Source organism: Triturus cristatus, chromosome 6 (assembly GCF_964204655.1).
Source record: "Triturus cristatus chromosome 6, aTriCri1.1, whole genome shotgun sequence".
Classification (NCBI taxonomy): Eukaryota; Metazoa; Chordata; class Amphibia; order Caudata; family Salamandridae; genus Triturus; species Triturus cristatus.
In genome coordinates, this window is record NC_140589.1 from 1082732410 (window position 1) to 1082750246 (window position 17837).

A 17837-nucleotide genomic window follows, 5' to 3' on the forward strand; every position below is an offset into this window, starting at 1 on the left:
GTCGCCATCTTGGCTCCTCCCCCCCTATTTCGCATTCTTGAGGGGCAGTGACCACGCCCTTGGAGCTCTGATCAAAGATCTCCCTTTCTCAAGGTTCATCTTTATCTTCTCTTCAACTTTAATCTTCACGACTTCAACAACGCTTTCAGCTAGCAGCAGTTTGGACTACTTTTCCATAGAAAATCAGCCCGCGACCCGACACCAGAATCGACCTATGCACCCGGCTTCCCTGGGGCAGGTAACAGTGGTACTTCGGTACTTCCGTGGTGGTGGGCTCTCCAAAGCCTTAAGTCTCAAGCCTTAACTTTGTACTGTTGTTAGAAGTGTCCTTAAACCTTAATTATTCAACCGCGACATTCTCCATAGGCTAACATTGCGATCCTGATAGCAACTTCTCGCACTGCACACGCCTCCCGTGGGTCCCCTTCCTCTTAACTGTGGGTGGATTCTGAAGGGGCCAGCGATCCTGAATGCCCTAGGCATTGCTTGTAGAATTGTCGTGGTTCTTATACCACTATTTTAGTATATGGTTTGGTCCCCCCCTGGGGCCCATTGATTTCTGTGCTATTTATTGTGTTTATAAATGCTTGTTTGAAGTGTAACTTTGCCACTAGCCACATAAAGTGACTTTGGGATTCTGTCTAGAATAAATACATATATTTTATATATATACCTGTGTGGGCTACTCTTTCATTTGGTTATTCAAGAGGTTATTATGGTAAAACAATAAGCTTAACACTCCTTCAAGACTTAGCCTGAAGGCTGCTCTCCACAGCTACCACTAGGATAGCTTTCTTTAAAGGTTGTCTTAAACCTATCATCAATAGGAGTCGAATTGGACTGGTGCAAGGTGTCCCTATAACTAGGAACAGCATATGCCAGGCCTACTTCTCACAATGGCAACCTAAAATTAAAGAGGGAGAAGAGTAGGCTGAAGGAGTATTATAAGAAAACAACAGCCCGATGGATGCAAGCAGATCTACAGAGAAGCCAAAATGATTCCCTATGGATAATGAGAAAAATACTCACTCTGAATGACCAAAAGCGTCCTAGAGAGAAATAAAAAAAAGAATACAAACACATATATAGATAGATAGTGAAAATAGCAAAGGTAGAAGAATTAGATTCCAGCCAAACAAGCAACGAGAAGAACCCTCACGGCAACGTGCCGGGGAAATCTATGGGCTACAACAGAGGGACCCTGAACTAAGAAATGTGTGTAGAAAGTGTCAGGGAAAATATAATCAATAACAACAAGGATTTCCTACACCTATATACTTGAATTTAAGGCCATGAGTCCATATGAATAAAGTATTACCCACAGACTAGGTGTACAAAAATATATGACTAAGTCATTTATTACATTTTTTTCATTTTTTCAGAAAGACTATTATTTATCCATTTTAAATTAGAAGTGAATTACAACATTTAGACAAAATCATTATGTCAACAACAAAACACACCATATCAACAGAAATGTAAATGAGAAACAACAATGGAAAACATCAAAGCATCATACAAAACTAACAAGGGTACATAAAAGATACATATAAGACAATGCAGTTTTTAAAAAAAAAGACAATTCATCATAAAAAGTGCAACAAACTATGACCGCCAAGACAAGCGCCAACGCGCGTTTCGGAGCTAAACAGTGTATAGGCTCCTTCCTCAGGGCGTATAAGGTAGGTCTTTCAGGCGACAGCACAAACTACGCACATATCCTTGACATACGTCAAATGGTGTAGAAGTTGACAGTGTTTCAAAGTTTATAACCATAAGTCTGTGGGCAAAAAACATGGATAGGTAAATGTACTCTTAGTTTATAATGGTTAAAGCTGGAATAATGGAGAACAGGAGTACAGATCAGAAGAGATAATAGAAGAGCGACCCAGAAACTGCAGGGACTTTCTTTAAGAAGATGTAAGAAGAAAATACACACCAGAAGGGGTCAAGTTGCCCGGTGAAAGAAAAATATATAGAACCAATGGATTAAAAGATAGGGTGTATCAAAAAAGATAATAATAGTAAAGATACCAATCACCAAATAGTGCGCTTATTGAAATTAGAATCACCTACTTTCGACGTAATGAGTTTCTGAAAAAACATCCAGACTAGGATAGCTAGTATAATGAGCTTTCTGTTGCTACAAGAAAGAGATAAAACATAAATAAAACACACTAATGGGAAATAAAGAGAACCGTGAATCGCTATAATTGTCACTAGCTGAACTAAGAGGTGAACAAATTAATACCAGTATAAGAACTAAGGGACAGATGGAAGAAATGACCCTAGTAAATACACAGCATAGAAGGATTCCAAATAGACCATACGAGTATAGGTTTATAGGACTAAGGGCATGATGAAACAGAATAGCGCCGGCCTCCTCATGATCGTTCTCCTAATTTTGATTAAAAACGAATTAATTTATATGCACAATAGAGAGCTAAACCTTTTGGAGTAAAGGTTTATATATTAAGGGCAAAAAGCGCGTGCAGTCCTAGGTTCCACGATCTCAGTTCTATATAAAAGACTTACCCCCTGCTACTGGACCAGTATGTGACACGATGGTTTCTAAAGAAATCTGAGGGGAATACATTTCTATTTCAAAGAATGACACTAAAAAAGTATCACTAGCTATACTCCTATTACTCTTAAATTTGCATTTAGGTAGTTCAAAACGCGAGCTGAAAAAGCTACAATACAATAACTTTAAAGATCTACTAGAGTTGCCTTACTTGGGATTTCGACCGGTTTAGGTTCCACCGTTTAGGGAGCTTCCACTGGTTAGAAGGATCCTTATTAGATTAAAAAGTGTACCCAATCAGCTTCTATGGCAAGAAAAAAACGTATACAAGAGTCCGTTCCGTAAAGTAGAAAAATATGACAGAGTGAGGCTACACGGGTTTACTTACCAAAAAATGAAAACTCTGTTGTTTATCCGACCCGTAGAATATTCCCGTATCATAAGTATCCTAAGTGGATAGATCAGCGAGGTATCTAGAAAGATTAGAATATTAAACACATACGTACGCCGGAAAGTTAATAAGAAATGCCCCCGATATGTCGCTAAAAAGAATGAATCCAGCAAAAGTTGACAAGCTAATAGAATTTTACCTGGATAAACAGATTATCGCGGCTGACGGGTTCGGCAGTGTCCATGCAACTGGAAGAGATCGTCCTACATTGGGCTGAAAAGAAACACACTGTCCCTGATCTCCGTTGGATGATTTTGGAACATATTCAATCTCCCAAGGACGGTAACATCGACGCTGTTAGACGAAAAAGAGAGGTGTTCTGGATGTTTACTCTTAAGACCTATGAAAAAGGTCTTAATGAACACCTCCCATGGGAAAATGCAATCCGATAAGCCTCTAATATGGTTGGGTTACTGTTCCTCCTGTTCTTTACACATTCCGTAGGTAACATCTTTTCATGGCTTTCATTACTCTTTGCCATGTGCGTATTTGCCCCTTATGAAATAGGTCTGGGTCATCTTTGTTTCCTAGATACTTACTCCGTTTCTACATTTCTCGTAGTAATGTGTTACATAAAGTTGTGAATTCCTATATACTGTATGGACCATTATGGGTCCTCATTCAACTATTGTAGATTTATATCTTATTCTTAATTTTAATTATATTTTATTTGTTGTTTTGCGCTTATCGTAATCATTTAGAACTAAAGACGCTATACGTGGAATCTATCCTACTCCAGTTACAATATGGCCCCTTATTTTGTGTTACTGAAACGGGCTATGGGACAGTAGTACCTTCTGTCCTTCTTCTCTTTTTTTGACTAAATCGACCGGCTATTCTGATTGGACTTCAATAGTCCTTCTTTTATCTCTCTCAAACCTTTGCTCAGCCCCTGAATCGCACTCCTTTTAAGGAAGACGCTTAGATCGGTTCCGATCTCTTCCAGTTGCATGGACACTGCCGAACCCGTCAGCCGCGATAATCTGTTTATCCAGGTAAAATTCTATTAGCTTGTCAACTTTTGCTGGATTCATTCTTTTTAGCGACATATCGGGGGCATTTCTTATTAACTTTCCGGCGTACGTATGTGTTTAATATTCTAATCTTTCTAGATACCTCGCTGATCTATCCACTTAGGATACTTATGATACGGGAATATTCTACGGGTCGGATAAACAACAGAGTTTTCATTTTTTGGTAAAGTAAACCCGTGTAGCCTCACTCTGTCATATTTTTCTACTTTACGGAACGGACTCTTGTATACGTTTTTTTCTTGCCATAGAAGCTGATTGGGTACACTTTTTAATCTAATAAGGATCCTTCTAACCAGTGGAAGCTCCCTAAACGGTGGAACCTAAAATGGGTCGAAATCCCAAGTAAGGCAACTCTAGTAGATCTTTAAAGTTATTGTATTGTAGCTTTTTCAGCTCGCGTTTTGAACTACCTAAATGCAAATTTAAGAGTAATAGGAGTATAGCTAGTGATACTTTTTTAGTGTCATTCTTTGAAATAGAAATGTATTCCCCTCAGATTTCTTTAGAAACCATCGTGTCACATACTGGTCCAGTAGCAGGGGGTAAGTCTTTTATATAGAACTGAGATCGTGGAACCTAGGACTGCACGCGCTTTTTGCCCTTAATATATAAACCTTTACTCCAAAAGGTTTAGCTCTCTATTGTGCATATAAATTAATTAGTTTTTAATCAAAATTAGGAGAACGATCATGAGGAGGCCGGCGCTATTCTGTTTCATCATGCCCTTAGTCCTATAAACCTATACTCGTATGGTCTATTTGGAATCCTTCTATGCTGTGTATTTACTAGGGTCATTTCTTCCATCTGTCCCTTAGTTCTTATACTGGTATTAATTTGTTCACCTCTTAGTTCAGCTAGTGACAATTATAGCGATTCACGGTTCTCTTTATTTCCCATTAGTGTGTTTTATTTATGTTTTATCTCTTTCTTGTAGCAACAGAAAGCTCATTATACTAGCTATCCTAGTCTGGATGTTTTTTCAGAAACTCATTACGTCGAAAGTAGGTGATTCTAATTTCAATAAGCGCACTATTTGGTGATTGGTATCTTTACTATTATTATCTTTTTTGATACACCCTATCTTTTCATCCATTGGTTCTATATATTTTTCTTTCACCGGGCAACTTGACCCCTTCTGGTGTGTATTTTCTTCTTACATCTTCTTAAAGAAAGTCCCTGCAGTTTCTGGGTCGCTCTTCTATTATCTCTTCTGATCTGTACTCCTGTTCTCCATTATTCCAGCTTTAACCATTATAAACTAAGAGTACATTTACCTATCCATGTTTTTTGCCCACAGACTTATGGTTATAAACTTTGAAACACTGTCAACTTCTACACCATTTAACGTATGTCAAGGATATGTGCGTAGTTTGTGCTGTCGCCTGAAAGACCTACCTTACACGCCCTGAGGAAGGAGCCTATACACTGTTTAGCTCCGAAACGCGCGTTGGCGCTTGTCTTGGCGGTCATAGTTTGTTGCACTTTTTATGATGAATTGTCTTTTTTTTTAAAAACTGCATTGTCTTATATGTATCTTTTTTGTACCCTTGTTAGTTTTGTATGATGCTTTGATGTTTTCCATTGTTGTTTCTCATTTACATTTCTGTTGATATGGTGTGTTTTGTTGTTGACATAATGATTTTGTCTAAATGTTGTAATTCACTTCTAATTTAAAATGGATAAATAATAGTCTTTCTGAAAAAATGAAAAAAATTTAATAAATGACTTAGTCATATATTTTTGTACACCTAGTCTGTGGGTAATACTTTATTCATATGGACTCATGGCCTTAAATTCAAGTATATAGGTGTAGAAAATCCTTGTTGTTATTGATTATATTTTCCCTGACACTTTCTACACACATTTCTTAGTTCAGGGTCCCTCTGTTGTAGCCCATGAGCAGCTTATTTACATTACACATTCAGGCACCGGGAGATTAAGTGATTTGCCCAGAATCACAGGATGTGGACGCGACCTCGAGGCTCGAACCCTGGTTTCCAGCACCAAAGTCGGCAGCGCAGCCGACGGACCACATCCTCTCCCCATTTCCACACTTACCCTGGGGGTAATTGTACTGCTCAAGGCCTCCATCTAAGCCTGGGGTGGGCGCTTCTGTTCCTGCCGTCTGTCTGAGAGATAGCTCTGCTGTTGCATCTGGTGAGATCCGCTTGGGTAATGCCCCCTGTTGCTCGGGTACAGCGCACTTCACTTTTGTGCAGGGTCACACGTTGTGTCACCTTCAGCACGCTGCCTTCCTGGTAACTTTAGATCCAGTTCTGCGCGGCGAGAAGGACACACGTGTAAATGTGGAAAGTGTGACCCACGTGCGGGTTGTGCAGTGAATCCGCGTCTCCGCTGCTTCCCGTGGGCATCGGGCCAGTCACCTGGTCTCACGTCCCGAGCCGTGGAGAGCGCCTAGAGGTGCGGTGCTATGCGAGGCGCTGTACAAGACACAAGAACCACCCAGTGCATTAATAACAGTAATCCTAATATCTTATAATGTCACCTCGCCTCTACAGGCCCGGCCCTACAGGCTGAGCCCAGCAACGCCTGTCAATCACCCTAAAGAGATTGAATGCAAGGGAAACTTCATGTATGAAACCCGGAGCAGAACAACAACCAAAGGAAATACAAGAAACCACACCCTGCAACTCACACACGGTGCAGAGCCGACACACCAGCGAAACTACAACTCCATCAATCAATCAACACACAACGGAAATAAAAGAGACCACACCCTGCAACTCACACACGGTGCAGAACACGCCAGCGAAGATCCAACTCCATCAATCAACACACCACGGAAATACAAGAGACCACACCCTGCAACTCACAGATGGTGCAGTGCCGACACACCAGCGAAGCATCTTCCTGTTTTCCTGTCTTCATTGGGATACTCACAGAAAAGCCCTTTGGTGTAATACCCCGGCATGGCTGAAGTAGTGCAGCAGCAAATCGAGGACCAAGCTAGAGCAGCTGGAGAGAGTCGGTCTTTTTACGAACAAGGAGATCAGGTGAGGGAGCAACTAAGTATTGGAAATTAACAAATGCGTCCGGACGCAGGGACACCACCGCCTTTCTCCGAGGCGAAGCAGAAATGCCTCGGAGAAACGCAGCGGTGGTTTCGGATTCGGGGGCGTGTTTTTCTTTTCTCTCCTCTTGCCATTGGCTGGAGGAGAGAAAAACACGGCCAGCGAAAAGTAGCGAAAAAACACGCCCCCGAATCCGAAAAGGACGGGGCTTGTTTTGCGAGACAAAGCCTCTTCTCCAATGGCTGGCCAGCATTTAAGAGGCCAGCCAATGGAGAAGAGACCTAAAAATGGCGGATGGAAGCTTCAAAACTTTTTCGGCTTCGAGGGCGTGTTCCTGCTGTTCTAAAAAGGGCGTGACTAAAAAGTGGAAAGAACAGCACGGAACGCGCCCCCGAATCTGAAAAAGACGGAGCCTATTTGGAGGGACGGCTCTCTCCTCCAATGGCACGCCTCCGTTTAGGAAGCCAGCCAATGGAGGAGAGCCAAAAAGAGAGGCGGGCTAAATAGCCACTCTAAGAGACATAAGATCTCCGGACTTCCGGTTCTGCCTTCGGCAGACCTAACGGTCCCTCGACCTAAAAACCTGATCTTGTGCACCCTAATTGGTGCTCATGAATATGACTCAAATAGCCTTGGGCTGAGTCCATACGATATAAAACTGTCAAAAGGAAGAACAATAAAAAACAAGCATTGCCAATGCCAATAGGTCTAGCATTTGCGGGAGTTAGAGCTATTGGCGTTGTAAATGACAATGTGTTTTACTCATGTGTTATGGAGTGAAGGTATGTGGTGTAGAATTATGTGGTTTGGATTGGAATTGTTAGTTGTGGAATTATGTGGCATACAATTATGTGGCATTGTGTGCATTGGAATTATGTGGATAGTAATTATGTGATTTTGAGTGAACTGAAATTGTGTAGAGTGGTATTGTGTGTCATGGAGTGTAATTATGTGGAATTATATGTTGTGTTGTGTAGTGATATGTTGTGTTGTTTAATTGTGTGGTGTGTTGAATTTTATGGCATGATGTGGTATTGTGTGGTGTAGATTGGATGTATGTGGTGTGTTGTGTAAATGTGTTGTTGAGTTGAATTATGTAGTGTGTTGCTGAATTGTGTGGAATGATAATGTGTGGAGTGGAATTGTATTCCGTAGAACTGTGTAGCGTTGAGTGAAATTATGCTAATTAGAATTATGTGGCATGATTTGGAATATATTTATGTGTATTGTTGCTATGTGGCATCAAATGGAATTAAAAGTCACGTTGCCTTTCTGACACCAGCAAAGCAGTTGTAAAAATGTGAAAACATAAATAAGACTGAGGGCTGCCTTTCATCCCACAGAAACGCATGCTTAATTACATATTGTAAATTGTATTTATATAGTGCTTACTACCCCTGACAATTAGTTGAAGTGCTTTAATATGAGTAGCAAGCTACTCTGGAACCCAAGATTATAGGTTAATAGTAGATTAGTAATCTTTTTTCTTTGTAAATTAGTTGCACACCTTTGCAGTTGTACTGTACAGCGCTGATGTTTTCTCGTCCGGACCTATACTAGCCACATCAAAGATGTGCAAATCATGACAAAGAGACATTGCTGTACCGTCCTGCAAAATATGCATCTACAAAGGGTGCTTCTAGGAGCTACAATACACTCCAATTATTGCGGGGGTGCAGAGACGCCATCCAGGTGCACCCTATGAGAGGACTATTCTGGGCTGTAGTGCTGTCTGTACAGATACCATGAAGGCATATGTTCTAGGAAAGCATTAGTGTTTTGTACCGGTGCCATTTCATCCACATGGGAAGGTTGAACATTTTAGCTGACTCCAGGTTCCAACCTCCACAAAGTGCGTTTAACCCACTAAGTAATTGTCCGAAGTGAGAAGGTGGAAGAGGTGAACGGGTGGAATAAAAAAATAAATAAATCTGTAAATAAAAAGAAATAAAATTCCATGTAGTGCAAAGCACTTTTTATAAGGTTGAGCAGCTGTTGGCAATTGTGGCCCACAGTACGTGCTTCAGATTTGGTGCTACAGCATGTGTTTTACACATGAAGGGCATGTGAAGAATTGTGAGGGATTGTTACTCAGATGGAATATTTAAACCAATATCACTAATTGTCTGCAGGTCACTTGAACTATGATTCTGAGAACAGAGGGTGTTTATTGCTTCTTTCGAATTCTGTGTGGCATTTGATACATATTCTCTTTGGAAAAGTGAAGAAGGTTCACTTTGCAGGTTTACATGTGTTTGTCTATGACCATAAAGTATGACCTATATCTCTTACACTCATTATCTACTTACCTCTTCCTCATTCTATAGCTATGTACCTTTTCTTCTGGCTACCTGATCTTTCCGTCTTTACCTTATGTCTCTCTCCATCACACCTATCACTATCTGATTTCTAGTTCTACTTCACCTCTCTCATTACACTGCCTTTTTACCCCTCTGTTCACCTCCTCTTTTCACCCAGCCCCCAGTTGGTACTGTTAAGCAGAACTGGGGATAACTGTCTAACTAGAGTAGTGCGCACAAAGAAAGAGGGGATGGGGGACAAGGCGGCAAAAGGTACCTACGTTCAGGGAAAAGTGCAAAATGTGTGAGGGAGCTAGATATCAATTCTTTTTTTTATATTTTTCACAGAATGTTTTTATGGCTGATATGCAAAATGTATTTCTTTACTGTTTATCATTAGAGGTTCTATTCTCCAAGGCAAAGGTTCAGAGCTGCTCTTCCTTTTACTGTTCTATCTAGAGATTCCAGTCTTACCCTGTACCCTGTACCATGTACCCTTGACTTTGTACTAGATTTCTGATTCATTTGATGAGCAGAGACAAGGACTTAGCTGGTTGGGAAAGAGCATATAACTACATTGTGCAGGGCGTTAAGACTGCAAGTAAGTAAATTTTTCAGAACTGCAGTGCTCCTAATCTTTACCAATGTTACTGGCTCTATAAGCTTTAAAATGCTTAAATTACCAACCATTTCCCTACAAATGAGACCTCTGAGAGTAACCAAATGATGTTTCATAAAAGGGCACACCCTGCGGAGGTGGACCATTTTTTAGGTCTCGCCTGAGCCAGCGCATGCGCTGCCTCAGGCGAGACATTTAGTAAGTGGGTTTTCAAAGTGCTACCACAAGCTTTTGCTGGCCTCAAGCTTGCGGTTATGCGCGCGTGCACGCGCGCAGCCGCCATCTGGCTTTCTGTCATGACATTCCATGCATCGCTCAATCAGGCGCCATCTGGATTTCCTTTCCTCCCCCACCACAGAGCGCGTCCAGCTCCTCCCGCTGGCTGCTGCTGCTCCCGGCGCCATCTGGCCTCTTTCACTTTCAGGGCCGCGCTGCACTGTGTGCCTTCACAGTTCAAAAAGATGTCGGAGTAACATGCACGATGTTAATTTGTTGTGTGATCGCCTCAATTAAAGTAAGCTCTGTATGTATTCAGCTCTATGTGCCTTCACAGTTCAAAAAGATGTCGGAGTGGCATGCAGGATGTTAATTTGTTGTGCGATCGCCTCAATTATTGCAGTGCTCTTGTGAGCATGGTGTCGCTATTTCGTAGAGGCATTGAGTTTTATATGTACATAGTCAAACGCTGCAAAAAGGTGCCTAAAGTCGACTGGCTCCTTAGAGCTGGGTTTAACTAAACCTAGGTTTCTCTCTTGTGGTCATTGGCTGAACTTCTTTCGATTTACGATTAAAGTGCCAGGCGAAATCTTCTGTCTTTTGGTAAAAACACCTACGCTTAAATATTATTTCTATCTTAAATCAAAACAAACAAAAATAACGTTCTCAGAGTGCAAGCTAAAGTCTCTGTGGCATCACCACACGCCGTGCTTTCCACTTTAAGGTCTTTAACTTCATAGTGAGCGTGAGAAATGTGTGAAAGTATGCTTACCCATCCTACTGTGCTGTATTGTTTCATGGGTGATCTGTCTGTGTACGTACTCTATTTGTATGCATATCGGTTGTATTTGTCGGTGCTGCTTTGTAATTGGCTGTGTGCGCGTGTCAAAGTTATTGGTTAAGACTTTAATGAGCTAGTGCATGCATGCAGAAGCAAACATGCACAAACGAATCTTTGTGGAGTGATCACATTAAACAAGCATTGGCATAACTAATAGGTCTCGCCTTTGGGACCTTATAAGTGTTAAGCCTTGCAGCAGTTAATGTTGTTGCAGTAAGGATATTGTGCTGCATAACTAAATACTTATAAGGTCCCAAAGGCGAGACCTATTGGCTATGCCAATGGTTGTTTTGGCAATACCCGGGCCAAACTGCGATCCCAATCAGACCCTAAATGCTGATCACTAGTCCACATCACCTCTTGAAGATAAAACACCCGGAATACACAAAAAAACGGAAAACAAAGACTGTATCTATTTAAGTAGGATTTTAAGTATCATGAGGAGACCTAAACATATATTGAAATTTTGTAACACAGTACTCAAAATCTAAACAGCTTTTGCTTAGTGCATATAGTTCACTGAAGTCCTATTTCGTTGTCAGTGGTCTCTGTCAGAAAGTAGTCCTTCTTCCATGTACACGGTCTGAACCCTTTTTTAAATTGCATATTCTACATCTGTCTTTTTAATGTTAGAGAAGTTCTGTTGTTTCATTAAACTCTGTCAAAAAATGAGCACTTCTCAACACGACCGGTATAATGTATAGGCTGATTTGTTTCCTTTTATTGGTACTTGAGGATGGCATATTCTGTAAGTTGTTTTATCGTGTGTTCTTGGACTTGCACGCAAGATAGGTCGGCGCTTAAGCCAATGTAGCAGTGCCCAAACCCGAAGAAAATGTATATACAGGTCGTATTCACTTACACACTCAATATGGCTGCTGCACGTAGAGGTATTCGCCCACTTCCTAAATGCGGTCCTGTGTTAATGGTGCGACGTCTGAGTCTCGCGAGCAGCATTATTAACAACAACAACAGACATGGCGGCCGCTGTTTCTTCCAGGCCGCCTCCGATGCTGCAGCCGCCCAGCGAGAGCAGCGCGCCTCCTAGTCCCGTCGTCCCGTCTTTGAGGGTGAGAAGAGCAATAGGTGGGGATGGGAAGTACGAATGTTAGAAAGACTAATGCATTCAAATATATTTTGAACGTTCTTGTGCTTTCAATTTACAAATTATTATTTTTCTATTGGAGCCAGTGCCTACTACTGCAGTTTATGGAGTGTACATGTTTGGTAAAATAAAGCTTACGTACATTTGTTATGTGCCGTTTATGTAGTGCTACGACAACATTGGCAGGAAAATGAGCTTGTCGGGAAACGCAACACTTCTGGCGGAGGTGCAGAGGGTTGCCAGTAACCTTTCTTAGAGAATTATGGTGCACATTTGTACGTGTTCTTAGATTCTGGTAGGGACATGAGTTGGTTCTTTGAATCTTTCATCTTGTATTTCTCGCTTTGTGTTTGTATTAGGTATCTCATTTGTGCAAACCTAGCCAAAGAGCAGCGGAGTGCTGCACATAGTCAAAGTCAATGAGAGATTGGAGCGGTAGCTGGTTTGTGGGGGGTGTTTAATGTATTGCAATGTTGTGTTTATTGTTTTTGTTAAAGAGATGTGTCTCAAATTATTTCCCAAATTACAGCAGCGTGGGGAAAGTTAGATACAAGGATATTGTTCCAGGTCCTAGGTGCAACGCTGGAAAATACCAGATGCTTGTTTTTTTTTATTTTTTAATCTTTGAGTATGTAGTCTAATGATTTCCTGACTGCACGTGTGCTAATAAACACCAGAGATGGCGAGTTTGTCTGCAATATAATCTGGGGTGCTTGTTGTGATAGCTTTGTAAATTATGCAGCTGGTTTTGAAGATGGGTTAGGTTGGCAAGGAAAGCCAATGGCGTTCCATTAGGATGGGGGCAAAGGGGTGGTGGTGATGTGATCCTATTGCTTCAGGCCCTTGCTGAGATGTTCTACAGCGGTGGTACTCCTAGTACGACCTGTGGGCCACTAGCGGCCCGGCAGGCCTTCCTTGGCAGCCCGCAGACCTTGCAGGTAATATACCCATGGCCCCCCGAGAGTGTTGAGAGAGTGTGTGGAGAGTAGAGATAGTGAGAGTGTGTGGAGGGAGATTGACTGGCTGAGAGAGATTGACTGGCTGAGAGAGGGAGACTGACTGACTTAGAGACTGACTGACTTAGAGACTGACTGACTTAGAGACTGACTGACTTAGAGACTGACTGACTTAGAGACTGACTGACTGAGAGATACTGACTGACTGAGAGATACTGACTGACTGAGAGATACTGACTGACTGAGAGATACTGACTGACTGAGAGATACTGACTGACTGAGAGATACTGACTGACTGAGAGATACTGACTGACTGACTGAGAGATACTGACTGACTGACTGAGAGATACTGACTGACTGACTGAGAGATACTGACTGACTGACTGAGAGATACTGACTGACTGACTGAGAGATACTGACTGACTGACTGAGAGATACTGACTGAGAGATACTGACTGAGAGATACTGACTCAGAGAGCGAGAGATACTGAGTGACTGACTGACTGAGAGAGTGACTGACTGACTGAGAGAGTGACTGACTGACTGAGAGAGTGACTGACTGACTGAGAGAGTGACTGACTGAGAGAGTGACTGACTGAGAGAGTGACTGACTGAGAGAGTGACTGACTGAGAGAGTGACTGACTGAGAGAGTGACTGACTGAGAGAGTGACTGACTGAGAGAGTGACTGACTGAGAGAGTGACTGACTGACTTAGAGACTAACAGAGAGAGAGAGAGAGAGAGAGACTGACTGACTTGGAGACTAACAGAAATAGAGAGTCTGACTGACTTAGAGACTAACAGAGAGAGAGACCGACTGACTGAGGGAGAGAGAGACTGACAGAGTGTGAGACTGACTGACAGAGACTGCGACACAGACTGACTGACTTAGAGACTAATAGAGAGAGAGAGAGAGAGACTGACTGAGTGGGGAATAACAGAGAGAGACTGACTGACAGAGACAGAGAGAGAGAGTGACTGACAGAGAGAGTGACTGACGGAGAGAGAGTGACTGACAGAGAGAGAGTGACTGACAGAGACATAGAGAGTGACTGACAGAGACATAGAGAGTGACTGACAGAGACATAGAGAGTGACTGACAGAGACATAGAGAGTGACTGACAGAGACATAGAGAGAGACTGAGAGACTGACAGAGACTGAGATACTGACAGAGACGAAGAGACTGACAGAGACGAAGAGACTGACAGAGACGAAGAGACTGACAGAGACGAAGAGACTGACAGAGACGAAGAGACTGACAGAGACGAAGAGACTGACAGAGACGAAGAGACTGACAGAGACGAAGAGACTGACAGAGACGAAGAGACTGACAGAGACGAAGAGACTGACAGAGACGAAGAGACTGACAGAGACGAAGAGACTGACAGAGACGAAGAGACTGACAGACAGCGACGTACTGACGGGGCGAGCGACGTACTGACGGGGCGAGCGACGTACTGACGGGGCGAGGGACGGACTGACGGGGCGAGGGACGGACTGACGGGGCGAGGGACGGACTGACGGGGCGAGGGACGGACTGACGGGGCGAGGGACGGACTGACGGGGCGAGGGACGGACTGACGGGGCGAGGGACGGGGCGAGGGACGGACTGACGGGGCGAGCAACGGACTGATAGACGGACTGACAGAGATGGACTGATACTGACAGAGAGAGAGAGAGAGATACTGACTGACGGAGAGAGAGACTGACTGACGGAGAGAGAGAGACTTACTGACGGAGAGAGAGACTGACTGACGGAGAGAGAGACTGACTGACGGAGAGAGAGACTGACTGACGGAGAGAGAGACTGACTGACGGAGAGAGAGACTGACTGACGGAGAGAGAGACTGACTGACGGAGAGAGAGACTGACTGACGGAGAGAGAGACTGACAGAGACGGAGAGAGAGACTGACAGAGACGGAGAGAGAGACTGACAGAGACGGAGAGAGAGACTGACAGAGACTGAGAGAGAGACTGACAGAGACTGAGAGAGAGACTGACAGAGACTGAGAGAGAGACTGACAGAGACTGAGAGAGAGACTGACAGAGACTGAGAGAGAGACTGACAGAGACTGAGAGAGAGACTGACAGAGACTGAGAGAGAGACTGACAGAGACTGAGAGAGAGACTGACAGAGACTGAGACTGAGAGAGAGACTGACAGAGACTGAGACTGAGAGAGAGACTGACAGAGACTGAGACTGAGAGAGAGACTGAGACTGAGAGAGAGACTGAGACTGAGAGAGAGACTGAGACTGAGAGAGAGACTGAGACTGAGAGAGAGACTGAGACTGAGAGAGAGACTGAGACTGAGAGAGAGACTGAGAGAGAGACTGAGAGAGAGACGAAGAGAGACTGAGAGAGAGACGAAGAGAGACTGAGAGAGAGACGAAGAGAGACTGAGAGAGAGACGAAGAGAGACTGAGAGAGAGACGAAGAGAGACTGAGAGAGAGACGAAGAGAGACTGAGAGAGAGACGAAGAGAGACTGAGAGAGACGAAGAGACTGAGAGAGACGAAGAGACTGAGAGAGACGAAGAGACTGAGAGAGACGAAGAGACTGAGAGAGACGAAGAGACTGACTGACGGGGCGAGAGACGGACTGACGGGGCGAGAGACGGACTGAGAGAGACGAAGAGACGGACTGACGGGGCGAGAGACGGACTGACGGGGCGAGAGACGGACTGACGGGGCGAGAGACGGACTGACGGGGCGAGAGACGGACTGACGGGGCGAGAGACGGACTGACAGGGCGAGAGACGGACTGACGGGGCGAGAGACGGACTGACGGGGCGAGAGACGGACTGACGGGGCGAGAGACGGACTGACGGGGCGAGAGACGGACTGACGGGGCGAGAGACGGACTGACGGGGCGAGAGACGGACTGACGGGGCGAGAGACGGACTGACGGGGCGAGAGACGGACTGACGGGGCGAGAGACGGACTGAGAGAGACGAAGAGACGGACTGAGAGAGACGAAGAGACGGACTGAGAGAGACGGACTGACGGGGCGAGAGACGGACTGACGGGGCGAGAGACGGACAGACTGAGAGAGAGACGGACAGACTGAGAGAGACGGACAGACTGAGAGAGAGACGGACAGACTGAGAGAGAGACGGACAGACTGAGAGAGAGACGGACAGACTGAGAGAGAGACGGACAGACTGAGAGAGAGACGGACAGACTGAGAGAGAGACGGACAGACTGAGAGAGAGACGGACAGACTGAGAGAGAGACGGACAGAGAGAGACGGACAGAGAGAGACGGACAGAGAGAGACGGACAGAGAGAGACGGACAGAGAGAGACGGACAGAGAGAGACTGACAGAGAGAGACTGACAGAGAGAGACTGACAGAGAGAGACTGACAGAGAGAGACTGACAGAGAGAGACTGACAGAGAGAGACTGACAGAGAGAGACTGACAGAGAGAGACTGACAGAGAGAGACTGACAGAGAGAGACTGACAGAGAGAGACTGACAGAGAGAGACTGACAGAGAGAGACTGACAGAGAGAGACTGACAGAGAGAGACTGACAGAGAGAGACTGACAGAGAGAGACTGACAGAGAGAGACTGACAGAGAGAGACTGACAGAGAGAGACTGACAGAGAGAGACTGACAGAGAGAGACTGACAGAGAGAGACTGACAGAGAGAGACTGACAGAGAGAGACTGACAGAGAGAGACTGACAGAGAGAGACTGACAGAGAGAGACTGACAGAGAGAGACTGACAGAGAGACTGACTGACTGACAGAGCGACTGACTGACTGACAGAGCGACTGACTGACTGACAGAGAGACTGACTGACTGACAGAGCGACTGACTGACTGACAGAGCGACTGACTGACTGACAGAGAGACTGACTGACTGACAGAGAGACTGACTGACTGACAGAGAGACTGACTGACTGACAGAGAGACTGACTGACTGACAGAGAGACTGACTGACTGACAGAGAGACTGACTGACTGACAGAGAGACTGACTGACTGACAGAGAGACTGACTGACTGACAGAGAGACTGACTGACTGACAGAGAGACTGACTGACTGACAGAGAGACTGACTGACTGACAGAGAGACTGACTGACTGACAGAGAGACTGACTGACTGACAGAGAGACTGACTGACTGACAGAGAGACTGACTGACTGACAGAGAGACTGACTGACTGACAGAGAGACTGACTGACTGACAGAGAGACTGACTGACTGACAGAGAGACTGACTGACTGACAGAGAGACTGACTGACTGACTGTAAGAGAGTGTCTGACTGAGAGACACTGTGATGGAATTAGGGGTCAAAGTGTGTATGAAGCTATGCAATGCCTCGCAAGATTGCTGTTGTTCTCTAATAAAAATGTATTATCAAAATGTGCTCTTTGTAGTTACATCTATTTTTGAAATACAGCATTGTCGCATTGTCTAATGTTTTGAGACAGGTTTGATTTTCTTTTGTTTTTTTACTCTAGCCCCGTCCCCCGCTGACCCCGCCCCCACTGACCCCACCCCCACTGACCCCACCCCTACTGACCCCACCCCTACCAGTGCGGCCCTCTGCCACAAACCACACTGTAATTTTGGCCCCTCACAGAATGTTTGTGAGTACTCATGTTCTACGGCATGTTCCGTTGTCGCTTTCTGAAAGAAACTGTTTCTCTTTCTTTAGAAGAGAGAGCTGGTTCCAGACTGTTTTTGGTATTTATCAGAGTGTTCCTTGAGCTAAGGTTAGTGTCTGGTTTGAACCCAAGTGACTTGGCATTC

General features: G+C 44.3%; 1 protein-coding gene and 1 long non-coding RNA gene across 6 annotated transcripts in view; one reads left to right on the top strand and one right to left on the bottom strand.

The window, feature by feature from the left end:
* Positions 1 to 3262, bottom strand: part of LOC146821028 (uncharacterized) — a 123896-nt gene extending 120634 nt beyond the window's left edge. The window contains exon 1 of the long non-coding RNA XR_014963080.1: positions 3115 to 3262. This is a non-coding gene — a long non-coding RNA (uncharacterized LOC146821028). The remainder of the gene's footprint in view (positions 1 to 3114) is intronic.
* Positions 3263 to 3861: 599 nt separating this feature from the next.
* The window catches only part of PHF10 (PHD finger protein 10), a 963279-nt gene continuing 949303 nt past the window's right edge, over positions 3862 to 17837 (top strand). For 2 of the 5 annotated variants that reach the window (XM_085611958.1, XM_085611959.1), the window contains exon 1: positions 11934 to 12087. In XM_085611958.1, the coding sequence (XP_085468084.1) occupies positions 11995 to 12087 (93 nt within the window). In that variant the 5' untranslated portion in view covers positions 11934 to 11994. Of the gene's footprint in view, positions 3971 to 11933; positions 12104 to 17837 lie in introns of those variants that run through there. The other 3 variants (XM_085611961.1, XM_085611962.1, XM_085611960.1) reach the window with 2 other exon arrangements.